Source organism: Micropterus dolomieu, linkage group LG19 (genome assembly GCF_021292245.1).
Source record: "Micropterus dolomieu isolate WLL.071019.BEF.003 ecotype Adirondacks linkage group LG19, ASM2129224v1, whole genome shotgun sequence".
Classification (NCBI taxonomy): Eukaryota; Metazoa; Chordata; class Actinopteri; order Centrarchiformes; family Centrarchidae; genus Micropterus; species Micropterus dolomieu.
Genome location: NC_060168.1, coordinates 34,004,760 through 34,020,099, shown reverse-complemented (window position 1 = coordinate 34,020,099; position 15,340 = coordinate 34,004,760). Strand labels below are relative to the sequence as shown.

At 44.8% G+C, this 15,340-nt stretch overlaps 1 protein-coding gene across 7 annotated transcripts in view; it reads left to right on the top strand.

Moving 5' to 3' along the window:
- The window catches only part of LOC123957687 (transcription factor COE3-like), a 205,684-nt gene that overhangs the window by 39,232 nt on the left and 151,112 nt on the right, over positions 1-15,340 (top strand). For 5 of the 7 annotated variants that reach the window (XR_006821862.1, XM_046030668.1, XM_046030670.1 and 2 more), the window contains one exon: positions 13,404-13,472. Coding sequence is in view for 6 of the 7 variants with exons in the window: in XM_046030668.1 (XP_045886624.1) it covers positions 13,404-13,472 (69 nt within the window). In the remaining variant the exon portion in view is untranslated. Of the gene's footprint in view, positions 1-872; positions 947-13,403; positions 13,473-15,340 lie in introns of all 7 variants that reach the window. The other 2 variants (XM_046030672.1, XM_046030669.1) reach the window with 1 other exon arrangement.

Genomic DNA, 15,340 nt, shown 5'->3' with positions numbered 1-15,340 from the left:
TGAACTGTGTCATCAGTGCAGTGAGGTGGTTCACCAGTACAGTGAGGTGGTTCATCAGTGCAGTGAACTGTGTCATCAGTGCAGTGAGGTGGTTCATCAGTGCAGTGAACTGTGTCATCAGTGCAGTGAGGTGGTTCATCAGTGCAGTGAACTGTGTCATCAGTGCAGTGAGGTGGTTCATCTGTGCAGTGAACTGTGTCATCAGTGCAGTGAACTGTGTCATCAGTGCAGTGAGGTGGTTCACCAGTACAGTGAGGTGGTTCATCTGTGCAGTGAACTGTGTCATCAGTGCAGTGAGGTGGTTCACCAGTACAGTGAGGTGGTTCATCAGTGCAGTGAACTGTGTCATCAGTGCAGTGAGGTGGTTCATCAGTGCAGTGAACTGTGTCATCAGTGCAGTGAGGTGGTTCATCAGTGCAGTGAGGTGGTTCATCAGTGCAGTGACTGAGGTGGTTCACCAGTGCAGTGCAGAGTAAACTGGTTTTAAATGTGCGCTAAGCAACACCTGTAGATACCAAGATGTAACAGGACAAAAATAAATGTCTCCATTTTTTGACTATCTGGGTTCAGGCGGCGCCAACCAAAAATAATTAATCTAATAATTAATTCATTCTCTCAAAATAATGTAACCTCAACCCTCCAACCCTCCAATATTTGAACTAATACAATTCATATTTAATGTTAAATATACATGTTTGTGTGCAACTGCGTCTTTTATGAAAATACCACTAGCAGTTACCAAAATTCAGAACTTACAAATACTGGCTTTAAGACGTACAGGACTCTCACTTTTTTGGAAATTGTTTTACTGTTTGTGTGAATCTCTGTGTTTTCAGTAAGTCACCTTTCTCTCTGCGCTTCTGTCCCATCAGGCCATCCTGTACGAAGGTCAGGACAAGAACCCAGAGATGTGTCGCGTCCTCCTCACCCACGAGATCATGTGCAGGTAAGACCCGGGCAGTAATAAACCCATGATAATGATCTCACAGGAGGCTGTTTGGGGATCTGGTGCCTTGCTCCATGGCACTTTGTGCAGGACAAATGATTTGTTGATGGACCTGCAACTTTTTAATTTCTATTCTCAGGTGATCTGAAGCATCATTAAACATATGCATGGGATTTAAACACAGCGCGTTGTAATTATCGACCCACTGTGTGGTGTGTATGTGTGAGTGTGTGTGGTTGGGGGGTTGGTAGGGTAGTGGATGTGTGTGGGGAGTGTTAATTATGCTGCAGAGGAAGTGTCTATGTGTATATTAACGGCGTAGTCGTCATGTCAGAGCCGAAAGATAAAAAACAAACACCCTTTGGTGTTGCACGGTGTAATTTTAGTACTACGTTCTGTACATTAAAGTCACATTTAGATGTTCAAGTACAGTTGTACTGTAGCTGAAGACGGAAATGTCAAGGTAATCAATGGCATGTGTTTGAGTTTTAATTATTTTCTTTTCACACCAGGAAGCACCCAGAACACCTAGTAACCATTCGGAAAACTCTAGCACCCCCTGTCCCAACACCGAGCAACCACTTATCAACTAAAAAGCAGCCTTCTGCCGCCACGTTAACACATCCAGGAACCACTGATAGATGCTCACCAACGTCTAGCCAATCAGAGCAGGCAGCTACTTTTTTATTACAGAACATTTTGCACTCCCCTCCAGCTCTCTCTGTAGCTCAGACAATCCCTGCTGCCTGCGTGTGCTGATCAGTTATTTCACACAGATTCTTTGCCTTTACAATTATTATCTTTATAATAATAAAGTCCGGTTTCGCGTCACTTTTCACGCGTCACTTTTCACGTGTGTTTTCTGGCCCAAACGTGGTTTGAAGACCAGACAGATCGTCAGGGGACAGAGGCGTCGTCAGCTCGTGTAGTGTGTGGCCGCCCGTCGCCTTTTAGTAGGCTTTAGTAAAACTTTGGCAAACATGCCCACAAACCATATACCAGTCTGGCATCAGGCCAGATCTCTTTCAAGCCATTAGGTGGCGTGCCAGAACATCGTCATTTATGTTCCAATACTTGCTGTGTGTGCGATTAGCTCAGTTGGTTGTGGGCGCAAGACTCCCGTTTGGAGGGTTGTGTGTTCAAACGTCACGTGCTGTTTGAATTTTTCTATTCCTTTTTCAACAAATTGATTGTGACGAGATCGTATTACATATCACAGTTAAGCATGTGCAGGAGCGTCCACATCAGCCTATGGACAGCCTGTGTTTTCAGAGGTGTGAGAGACTCTTTTGAATTTCCCTCAGAACTTTTCAAAGTAAAAGCTCTCAATCAAACACGACATAAAGCGCTGCTGCAAAAATGTTCTCACGCTTTTATTTTGTAGGCACAATCACTTAAGAGGAAGTGATTATGTGTGATATTTTGCCGACCACTGCCTTCAACCAACACTCGGGTCCGGCTGTATGAGTGGTAGATGGTATAAGTTACTCTGTGGTAGCTTCCCCACAGAAACCTCTGGATGTATTCGTCCTAGCGATGTTCTAGTTAGTCAAGTCCAAACACAGGTAACAAGGGATTTGGACCCCAGAAGTGCGGGACGGTGGGCAGCAGAGCAGGTACAGTTAGTGATATTTATTTTTGAAAGTTCCATCAAAGGAAGCAGGCAGTCCAAGGAATAAACACGAGTAAACAGGAATCCAAGGAACATAAAAATTAAAAGGTTAATCCAAAAAATGAGACAGATTAATCGAACAACCAGGAGGAGAGACACTCAACAGCATAACCAACGAACCGACAAAACCCAGACTGAGAGAACAGAGGAGGCAGGACGGCTGAACACACACACAAACGATTATTGATTAGTCTGCTGATTATTTCCTAAAAATTACATGCTTACTGTAAATAATGTAAAAGGTATGTTTTAACATTTCTTTTATAAGGTAGATATAACGCATCAAACAGGCACTTCTGCGCAATATTAGAATTTTACAATCTTTCAATTCTATTATTTCGCTCTTCTGTAGATATTACTCTGCAAAGCTGCATGTATGAACATTTATATACGAAAGGTTGTGTGTTTGTTGTTTGTGTGTTTGTATCTATAAGAGGAAAAAAAGAGCAGCTGTTGGTTTGTCGTTCATCACACCAATCAACACGTTCCCTGCCCTGCGTGTCTCTGCTGTCGTCTGTGAGTTAATGGTTTTACTGGTTCAGATGAAGGAGTGAAGAAGAAGAAGAAGATGAAGAAGGGGGGGGGGGGTAAAAATAGCACACGCATATAAAAAACACACATCTGAAGCGTTGGCAGTTTTTCTCTTCGTGTAGACGAGAAAACATGTTTAGATTTTACATTAAATTAATTTAGTTCAGCTCTGATGAAAACAACTCCGCAGTGAACTGGTCCCAGTTACAGTGAACTGGTTAATGTGTAAAGTTAAAAACTGGTTCTAATTATATAATAATAAATGTGGAAGAACCTGGTTTATCTGTAAACAGGTTTTTGTCGGCAGCTAACTGATGTATTTGTTAAGTAAACAGGTTTACATTTAAACTAGTTTGAACTGGTTTCATTGTGGAGTAAATTTGAATAAATTGGTAAATGTAGGCAGTAAACTGGTTTACATGTGCAGTACACTGTATGCAAACTGGTCTAAATGTGGAGTAAACTGGGGGATGTGCAGAGTTAACTGGTTTAGGAGTGCTGTTGTATAGGTGTGCGGTAAACTGGTTTACATGTAAACTGGATCAAGTGTGCAATATGGTGGTTTACATATAGATAAATGAGAGTAAACTGGATTATAAACTGCTTTATCTGTTGTGGAAGGTGTATTTGTTGTTGTTGTTATTTGTTAAACGGGTTTACATACACACTGGTCTAAATGTGGAGTAAACATATAAACTGGACCAAATGTGCTAAAAGGTGGTTTACTTATAAATAAATTGGAATAAATTGAATCATATGTCAACTGGTTTAAATGTGCAGTAACTGGTTTATCTGTAAACAGTTTTTTTGTCTGCAGTTAACTGGTATTTTTGTAGAGTAAATAGGTCTCCATCTAAACTGGTTTAAATATGAAGTAAACTGGTTTAGTGTAAACATGGTTACACTTGGATCATATCTGGTTTACTATGGACTGAACTGGTTTGGATGGAAACAGAGTCTTAACTTGTCGTCAGACTGGGTCAGAGTGTTTTACTGGGTTTCCAGTGGAAGAGATGAGCGTTCCCAGTTCCTGCTTCGGGCTGCAGAACAGAAACCGGTGTGAGGTGTTGAACAGTTCCTGTCGTTCGACCTCTCATCGTTCACCTGCTCTGTGTTTTCTCTCCTTCTCCTCCTCACGCTGAACGCCAGTATCTCCACACTTCCCTCCTCCTCTGACTTTTTATCGGGGCGTCGAGCTCATTTCCCCCCCTGCGAGATGCCTTCGATACGAGCTTCATTTCCATAATGACGGCGGGCTGTCTGCGTCTCGGAGCTTCAGTCATTATGTGATTGAGTGCGATTATTAAGCAGCTTTCCCCCTGATGGATGCTGTGTTTCCATTCGCTAATGAGTGAGGGATCAGAGACCGGCTCACTCTTTCCATCTCTGTCTCTCTGGCCTCAGGGCTCCCAGGTGTCTTTACGGGCGTCCCTGTTGGTTTGTCTACCTGGATCACACTCACCTGGCTGCACCTGTTTCAGTGCCTACAGGTGGAGGACGTCCCTGTTTCCACTTTCTCCATCTTATGTTTAAGCTACAGCTGAAGTTACTGAGGAGATAAATGCGGCTGTTGTCTGGTAGAAACCTTTAGGCAGCTTTGTTTCAGCTCAGAGACACAGTGATCCACTGGTAGGTGGACGCAAGACTATCAGGCATTATAAAAATCACTTGTTCACATAAAGATTGAGCTTTAATAAATGGTTATTTATGTGTAGAATAGGCCTGTCAGTGTTTGTGAGGCAGTTAGGACTCTTATTTTGGTTTTATTTATTCGTTTTGTTTTAAAATCAGTATCAGCAATCTGTTATGTTTTCCTGCAGATTTTAGTATTCGCAGCAGTTCAGAGCTGTTTTAGAGTTTTCAAATGTCCCTTAACCTTATCAATAACCTCTGCTGACATGCAGTGATCATGTTTGTACAGTAGTATTTGTAGTATGTGCTGTAAAAGAAGTATTGTGTAGTACAGCACAGGGGTGGTAATTAACTCACCTGCCAAGGTGGCTGGAAGATGAAAACATCCACTGGCTGAAGTAATAAATGGCCTTTTGTGTCACATATAGATTCGTTTCCGTCCTTGTAATTAAGATAATAAGGTATTATGTCAAACCCAAACTTCAAGAAGAGGTCAGAGTGAAATTTGAAGAAAAATCATATTATTGCTATTAAATGTACTTAAATTGTTTTATAAACTTACAAGATGCTTATTAATCATTCAACTGAAACCTCCTCGTTAGACTGCTCACTTTCTACAGTCAGCCTCTTCTGGCCTCCTGGTTCTGACAGGGTCCTGGTTCTGACAGGATCCTGGTCCACAGCATCACCACTTTAGTGGGATCAACATTTATTATACAGCCTATGGATTATTCTCTTTGATCTCTGGGGAGGACAGCAGGACCGTTAGAAGACACTGACAGGACCGCCGACTATCAGCTAAAAGCTGAAAACTCTCCTAGTACAACTTTTGTAATCAGCTCCAAACACTAGCAGCTTTCACGCTGCCTTGTTTCACGGGGGCATTGCACCAATCTTTCAGCTCCCTGCAGATTTTGAAAGGCATGGAGCAGATTTTATTTGTCTCTGAGCAGGGAAAGTTGGGGACAGACACGAGACAGAAAGACGGTTGTGGGATAAAGCTGCAAACTTTCTTTCGTTCTTTCCGCGCTGATCTCCGTATGAAAGTCACTTGTCCCCGAACGCCCTTACAAATCTACGCCAATCAAACACAAGTAACATGAAAAGAATCTGTGTGTTACACGATTTTAGACCCCTTGGTACATCGGGGACCAGTTTAAGAGCGACACACAACCAACAAGAACGCCGGTCTGCTGCTAATTACCGTCAAATAGAAATTATATGGTGAGATCATGGCGAATGTATTTACCCGTCAATGTGGCGGATAGCCTTCCACCATTTGGCCGCCAAACAGATAATCAGATAATAGTAGAAGTGTAAGTGTTCCTGTGTGTAAACAATGTGAACGCTCTTTCAGCGGCCAGTCTTTGTTCATTTTCTATTTTTTCTGGGTTCTCAACAGTGACTTGAACTATTTAAAGTCCTTCTCTTTGTACATACATCATCCTCCTCTGACCTCTGACCTCTGACCTCCGACTCCTCTGCAGTGTTTAAATGTTGCTCACCAGCAGTGGACAGTAATTAAGTACATTTACTTAAATACAAATTAGAGGTACTTGTACTTTACTTGAGTATTTTCTCCTCCTGCTCCGTCTCAGAGGGAGAAGTTGGACTTTTAACTTCACCACATTTATCTGACAGCTTCAGTTACTTTACAAAGTCCCCATGAAGAGTTTATAAAATATGATTAATTATATATTAAACAGCTTAAACAACATTACATTTCATGTAAAACCTTTTCATGGTTCCAGCTTCTCACACAATTATAATTATTGAATAATTTGAATGTTTGTTAATAATGTTGAGGTTTGTGCTGTTGGTCGGACAGAACAAATATCGGGAAGGCGTCACTTTGGGCAACTGTGACGGCATTTCTAATTTTTATTAATGGAGAAAATAATTATCAGTTCAAAATGAGCTCCAGCTCAACGACTACAGCAGCAACATCCTGCTTTTACATTAATGCCTATAATAATAATAATCTGATGACATTTTTCTGCATTGATGTACTTTTACTTTAAGTATGTTGTCCTGATTATACTCGCATACTTCTACTTTGAGAACTTTTACTTGTAACAGAGTATTTTGTGTAGTGTGCTATTAGTACTTTTACTCTGTTGCTCACATAAAAAGACATAATCCAGGCAGTGTTTTCTTTGCATATAAACCGAGTTTCTCGTCAGGTTCTGCGGTCGGTGATCTTTCTGCGCAGGACTCGAACAGACTCTAAGCGTCTGGGTCAGATTGTTTGCAGCGTGTGTGAGCTGTGACCTCCCCGTCGTATCATTGCGGCACTTTAACCGTTCTTAAACGGGCCTGTGCTGCTTTCCAAAAGCACCAGTCACAAACCAGTGAGCAGGCACGGCGGCGGCAGCAGCCAGGTTGGCACGCCGGCGTTGCCAGCGGGCTCCCGGAGGCTCGCCAGCTCCGGGCCGCTCGCCTCGCGACCGCCTCGCTCCCTCGCTGGCTGCCAGGCTGCAGGCGATGCTGAGAAAAACCCCGCCGCCGCTCTCGCCGAGAGGAAGGCGGCGGTCCAGGCCAGGCGGCGCTGGCAGCGGGCCGGCTGCAGCGAATCACCGGGTCCGGCTGCTGCCGCTGAGGCGTTCCAGGCCTTCGGGTAATTACAACACTTGCCCTTTGAAAGCGAGCCCTGCGCTGCCGGCCCATCCTGCTCAGTGTTATCTGGACGCTGTGATCCGAGCGCCGGCCTCTGACGCCTCGCTGCACGATCCTCAGGGAGCCTTTGAAGGTCTTTTTGTGTGTGTGTGTGTGATAGTGGAGCGCCGGCGTGCCCGGACAAACCTTCTCTTTGTGCCTTAAGTAGATTCCACTTATGGCGACGTCTGAAGTGGCTGCTGAGCGGCGAGGAGGAGCAGCCAGCGGTAATGATGCTTGTGTGGCCCGGCCGAGGCTCGCCGGCCAAACTGGCTCCTGTGGCTGAATTATTTTTAGGGCCTGTGTGTGTGTGTGTGTGTGTGTGTGTGTGTGTGCGGCGACCTGATGGGCCTCTCTGCTGCGGCAACGAGAGACGAAATGAGTGACAGCGACAACAATAACAACACACACACTGTTTGTTTTATTTTTGCCTGTTTTTAGCCTCACACACACACACACACACTCCCTCTCAGGTTCGTGTGTGTTGTTCCTCTCAGTCATTAGCCGGCCGCGGTGTTAGCCTGTTTGCGGCCCGGGGGGAAACGTCATTAAGGCGATATTGTGGACGCTCAGCCAAGGTTTGTTTTCGTCTTTGGAAAGGGGCCCCGGGTCCCTGGAGGGGCCCCGGCAGTGCTCCTGGGGTCCAGTTTGTTTATAACACTTCTTTGGCAGTTTGGAGGAGGTTGTCACCACAGCAGCACCAGTGGGTTTCCAATGCTAATTGGTCTCCTGGAACTTTCACTAATGGTTCCAAGTAGCTGGGGGAATAAATTATTGTGGCGCATTCTATGGCAACAGTCGCACATACAGATCCATACAGAGACAGAGAGACAGCGGGGACACAAACACAGCGCTTAGTTTATGATTTTTCTGTACTTAGAGATCAAACGGCGTGATAAATGATTCATAAAGCGTCTCATTTGGCATTCACAGCCTCGATTTGACGCTTGTTTGTCAAATGGCAATTTGATTCAGGACAGCATGGGGCGAGTGCAGGAGCGTAATTGGACGTCACGGGTCATATGCAATATGATTAATTTTTAAGAATTACCGGAAGATATGTTAATGACCCTCACAGCGATAAGAAAGGGAGGAAGAGAAAGATGTGAGTCGGTTGTCAGGAGATTATTATTGGCAGAGAATTAGGTGGAGACGGCGTTGTTGTTATTAATGATGGATGGATGAGATTCAGCGTTAGAAATTACATTTAGCAGAGTTACACTTCAGTCTCGTAAATGTGACTGACTCAAACGCAAATACTACGATTTAGAAACACTCCTCTGAAATACGTGCAAAGTAAAGGATGAGTTAAGTATCATAAATAAAACTCTGCTTACTGCAGAATGGTTCCTGATTATTTAATGTCTTTTATTTAACCTTAAGTTAAGAACAAATTCTTATTTACACCCGCAGCCTGGCGAGAGGAAGACTTCCTCATGTAGGGAGGGACACACGGGAATAAAGGGAAATAAGATAAGACGGACACAGTCAGGTTAATGAGACATTTTCATGTATCTGTTGGAAGAAGAGCTCATTTGGTTTATATGCTAGCAGCTGATTTTATCTCTAACAATGTGTTTATTCTATGTGAAGTCTTTTTAAACTAACCAGGTGACCTGGGCTCGAGTCAGATTCGAGTCAGGACTTTGATGACTTGATCTGAACAAAAATGAACGACTTGCAGTTGTGTTAAAAAGTGTTGAAGCAGCCAATGAATGCACATAACTGAGCAGGATGTTCGAAGATCCGTCAGATTCAGCTGACAAAAGTAAAACAAAAGTACAAACGATGTGTTTCTTTATGTGTTATAAGTATCCGGGTGTAATGATGGACGATACGTTTGCTTTCCTTGTACACATTAGGGGCCAAAGTCTCATTCTGTTCCTGTTTTGACGCATGGTAACTGTGCCAGGTTTCATTCACATATATTGATATTTACTTGTAGCTCAGTGGGTTTAACGGTTATCGCAATAAAATGTTAGTTAATTCAAATTTTCTTCACCAAAGTAAATAAATCCAGAAAGAGTTTTATTATAATTTGGATTAATTGTAATCAGAAAACCGTAAAACTTCAGTTAACAGCCGCCTGCTGTGCGAACACATTCGGACTAATAAACGCAGGTCTCCATTAGACGCCTGCTCTGGTTTTTATAGAAGTTCTCTGGAGGTTTAAAACCTCTTAAACCCTGCGGGTTCGCCGCTTTAAATGCTTCTAAGCTGCTCAGATCGTTAATACAAATATTAAAGTTTAAACATATGATCAATGAGTCAGTGTGGAAACGCTGCACATCGTTACATCAGTTAGATTCTCCACTATTCAATCGTTCAGTTCATTTAACGAGCCCCAAAATCTGATTCTTAGAGATTTACCTGCCTGGTACAAGAGATGAAAAGAGAAAAGAAGTGCTGATGTTTCCGTTCCTTGATTATTTCTCTTCCCTTAGTCTGTAACATTACGTTTATTCATTTAGCTGACGCTTTTATCCAAAGCGACTGCTACATATGTCATATGTGTGTGTGTGTGTGTGTGTATATATATATATATATATATATATGAGGTCGCACGCCTCTGGAGTCTCACTGTGGATTCGAACCTGGGTCTCTCACACCAAAGGCATGTGTCTTATCCGCTGCGCCATCACCAGCCCTAAAGGGTCCACCGCTCAAAAGAATCAAAACAGCTTTTCATGAAAATGAATCCAAGTCGTGAACCCTGTCGTGTGAAGTCGATCGCTGCTGCCTTCAAAATAAAAGCGCATAAAGCTTAATTTATACTCCTGCGTCAGGGCTACGTGCGCAGCTACGCCGTGCATTTATCCTTGTGCGTCGGTGTCTCCGTCGTCCTGCAATGACGCCGCCAAACGCTAGTTGGCGGTCGCGCAACAGCGTCCACTGTGTTGCCTTCTGCCGGCCGAGCAGGCTAACTTCCGGTTTAGCGCTCTGCTAACGTGATTGGGGGTAAAATTGTAAATGTGCGGCTGGTGAAGCCTTTTCAAATGTTACCGACCGAATGGATCACATTCTGATGGTGAAACAAGTCATTTCGCTCGGGTTGTGACGCTCAAATATGCTGATGGGGTACTTCCTGTTGGCTCGGAGGCTACCAAGCCGACCAATCACAGTGCTCACGGTCTGCGTCCCCTTGACGTGTAGTTACATTTTTAAGGAGGTGCACGCCAGGCTACGGCGCAGGTACGGGGCTACGCACGGGCTACGCCGTCGATTCGACGCAGAAGTATAAATTGCACTTAAGCCGCCTGTCGGAGCTCGATCAAATGAATGACGTCTATTTGATATTATTGGATATAATACTTTTTATAAGTAATATTCAAACTGTTTCATAGTCGTTTCAGTTTTGTGCGAGAGGAATTAAAGGCCTGACCAAATACAGGCAGGGTCAATTCACTGATTTTAGTAATTAAAAGCTCGGGATATTGATCAGTTTTACCGTAATATTGTTTTGTTAGCACTTCTGCAACTTACACATAGACCAACTTCTAAAGAAACTCAGACCAAAGTTTCCGTAACAAGTTGCGTTTCCCATCTGAAGCTGGAAGAAACTTGTTCAAGCCGCCTTTTTATCTGTGATCGATCGTTTCGTTGGGATCTGTAGTTCATGCATGCAGCTGCATCTCTGCTCTGACAGCTACATCCTGCCGGATCGGCCGCCATCGCTGTAGTTTAAAAGAAATGGTGGAACGGCCTTTTCCAGCTGCACTTCAGACAGCCTCACCTGCGTGTTGCTATCCCGAAGGCGATCCTGTGCAGTTTGCCCAGTTACCTCTGTGAACTACTAATCCAGTCCAATCAGTTTCATTTATAGAGCACATTTTAAACGCCAAGTTTACAAACAAATAAAACGCATAAAAACATAGACGACGCACAAACCAGTGCTTCAGGAACAAATGAGTCCTTTTGGACTTTGTTCCACTTTATTGTAGATAAATACGTTCAGTAGGACAATATTTCCCTCTGAAAAGTATAAATATGTAAATGTTACAGAAGTACCTTGGGATAGTACTTGAGTAAAAGTACTGAGTTTGTTCCCGGGCTGCCTCTGTCCCTCGTGGTGCGTTCACTGAACAGTTTGCAGCAGGACAACGCGCCTCCTCTCCGTCTGTCTGATGGATATTAATGTGTTGGATTCAGCCCGCTGCTGTTCAACACGCCGCGCTGACCCGCGACCCCGGCCGCCTCGTTTGGCTCCACCCGTCCCCTGCAGAGTCGAAACAGAAACCCGGCGCCGCCTCCTCCCTCCGGATGCCTCCACACACTCTGGACCAGGAGTCGGCAGCCGGTGGGATGAAACGCTCGCCGGCCAGTTTGCCCTCTGGCTACCTGGCAGTTTCGCGAGCAGCCGTCCGGTTGGCTGGCTGGTTTTCAGGGGCGACGGCACACTGGGGTCAGGATTGGAAGGGGGGTCCACAGCAGTGCCTCCATCACTGGGCGCCGTCCAACTGTTAGTGACATTGGCGTGGACCCTGCTCAGCTGGACAGGGAGAATTTCAAAATAAAAGCTACTTTTTTATAAATACAGAAGTTTTATTTTGCAAGTCAAGGCACCTTTATTTCTACAGCACACAGCTTTCTAAACATAGCAGACGGTGTAATGGGAAGATCTTAATGTAATTATTAATACTGCTATGTAGAGTCAGGCCTTAAAGGTGACACATAAGAAGCCTTTTTGTCCAATTTTCCTTGAAGCTTTACGTCTGAGGTCTCAATAGAAATGTAATTGTCTTGCTAAATCGATCTACTCATCAATGTTTGGTTTTTCTTTCTTCAGAGATTTTCTGGTCCGAGCCTTTTTGCACGCCGCTCACAAAACCCTCAGTCGGTATTTATCCCACTTTGAGTGAGAGTGAAGCTCCTCTAGATCCCCAGGGTGCACGACTTTAAAGCTAAAATAGATTTTCATTTTTTAAAATCTGCCTCCAGGACACCAGAAAGTGTGGAAGTGGTTTGCCGTTGTGCTTCCACAGGACCCCCAGCAGGCAGTTAGATTAGAGGAGTCGGACCTTTAATGTTTAAAGTTAGTAAATAGATCCAGCAGGTCCTGGGTGCTCAGGTCCAGCTGTCCCTCCGGCTTCCTGTCCGGTCACCTCTCTGTGTGGAGCTCTCCAGAGAGCCGGCATGAGAGGAAGTTGTTGTCCGAGTCATGTTGTCTTATATTATCGCTGAGTCCAGTGGTTTTTCATTTAAATGAGTGAGGACACATCCGTCACTTTAGTTATTCATGTAGAGCTGCAGCGATTAATCTGTCAACTGCCAACAAACTAGTTTGATAATTGATTAATCAGTTTGAGTCATTTATTTAGAAAGTCAAAAATCTCTGATTGTAGCCTTTTAAAAGTGAATATTTTCTGGTTTCATTTCTTCTCTGTGACAGTAAACTGAAGATATTTCAGTTGTGGACGTTTCAGGACGTCATCCGGGGGCTTTGGGAAACACCCGTCGACTTTTCTGACGACTTTCTGACACTTTATAGACCAAACTACTGATTCAGTTTGTTTCAGCCGTATATTAATGCTTATAATCTCCTGAATAATGATGAATACTTCTGCACTGTTGTCTCTGACTCACTTTTTACCCGTGAAAAGCAAAAATTCAACTTCTGCTCTTTGACCAGCAGTGTAATCGGTTGCTGGTGTTTCTATTCAGTCCTGACTCCCTTTCAAAAGCCGAAAGCAGTTCATACCCTGAATTCTGAATTCTTATCACTCTTTAACAATATTGGGGGAGCAACAAATAAAAAAGGAGCGCAGCTGAATTTGGTTAAAATAAAAGAAATGCTTCAGGTCGGCACCGTAGCATCTGCAGAGTTTACCAGAATCCTGATCATTCAGTGGCTCTCTGCCCTCCCAGGGGGCCACGGCCCACAGTTTGAGAACCACCATTACGTTAGCTTGCTTGCTCCTGGTCTACATGTAGCACTCAACGTGTGAAACGTGTTTTTCTGTCTTCCAGTCGGTGTTGTGACAAGAAGAGCTGCGGAAACCGCAACGAGACGCCCTCCGACCCCGTCATCATCGACAGGTAGGAGCTCACCTGGCCGCAGGTTTACCTCCCTCTGCTGCTGTGTCTGTCTGTACTGGTGGAGTCGGGTTCAGGTCCAGGACTCGTCTCACATCGGGTGCTGTGAACGCACACGGTGGAGTTTTGGGTTCATGTTTTACAGAAGATATAATTAAAGTCTGAGTCTGAAGTCTGAATCTGCTGGGAAGTTTTCGCTTTCATGTTTGAGATCCTTCAGTTTCTTGAGTGTTTTAAACATGTCAGAAGTGTCTTGGTCTCTGGATGGACTGTAAGTTTTCAAAGGATTTTGTCAGAAAATTTAAGGCAAACAGACAAACAGTGAAGCAGTTTAAAGACAAACGTTTGGTTCTTTTAACTGAGAAAATGCTTCTCTGCAGCGGATTTAAAGGTCCGGGTCCCTGAACGCACCGTTAACCCTAAAATCCTCTGACTCTGGCAACGGCGCGTTACGGCTGCAAACCGCGTCAAGCAGCACAGAGCAGACCGAACCAGGCAGGAAGTCAGACACAAAACGGCAGAGAGAATCGGGTCAATTTTCAAAATAAGACACCCTGCGGAGACTCCCGATCGTATAAAGACATTTATTCATTTAGCTGACGCTTTTGTCCAAAAAGAAAAAACTGCAATACACGTCAGAGGTCGCACATCTCTGGAGCAGCGAGGGGTTAAGTGTCTTGCTCAGGGACACAATGGTGGACGGGGCATTGAACCCAGGTCTCTCACACCAAAGGCATGCGTCTTATCCGCTGCTCCATCACCTCCACAGTTAAAGCAGACACGGTGAGAAACCATTTCACTACGTGGCCTAGTGAATCCTGGTAGAAGCACAGATAACAAGCACTGATCACCAAGTCAACTAAATCTAAACATGTCAGCAAAATCAGGCAAAACGCTCTGATTCTGAAACGCTCCCTGCGGGATCTGCAACCGTGCAGACGACAGAACAGAACGGGGTCACGGAGAGCCCTGAAGGAGGTAGGACAAATTAACAACAAGTCAATAACACGAGGCAGGCCGCACGCTCGGCTGCTGAAACGCTTCTGAGACGCCGAAAAAATAAAAGCGTTTAAATGCTGCAGTAGGAGCGCCGCCCCCCGCCCCTCCGATCACATCTGTACGCCCTGACCCGAGCCTGGCCGAGCCTGCTGCCTTGACTTTGTGTTTTTTAAAACCAGCAGCGATGATGCCTTCATTTATTTCTCTTCCAAAGCCATAAAAAAAATAAAAACTCCCGCCGTCCCTCAGCGTGAATATTAACTCAGACCGCCAATTCAAAACATCAGCATCACAATCCTTTATTAACACGCGTTCGTCCTCGCCGGCTAATCCCCCCGCCCTCTGTGTCCTTGGAGTCGACGGCTGTCCGTCACAACGCCCGGCTGCGATTGGTCAGGTCGTGGCGGCGGGAGCCAATGACCTCAGAGGAGGTCAGGAGGGAGGAAGGGGGGTGGTTTGGGTGGGGGGGTGGCGGGTCAGTACCAACTCCATGTTGGCTCGTTAGAGAGACCTTGGACTGCGGCCAGGACACACACATTCACACACACACTCGCACGTGAAACACACACACACACTCACACACTCACACTCACACACACTCACACACACACACACTCACACACACACACACTCACACGTACACACACACACACACACACACACACACACACACACACACACACACTCACACACACACGCACTCACACACACACGCACTCACACACTCACACACACACACACTCACACACACTCACACACACACGCACTCACACGTACAACACACACACACACTCACACACACTCACACTCACACACACACACACATACACACACATACACACACACACACTCACATGCAGATATAAGAGAAA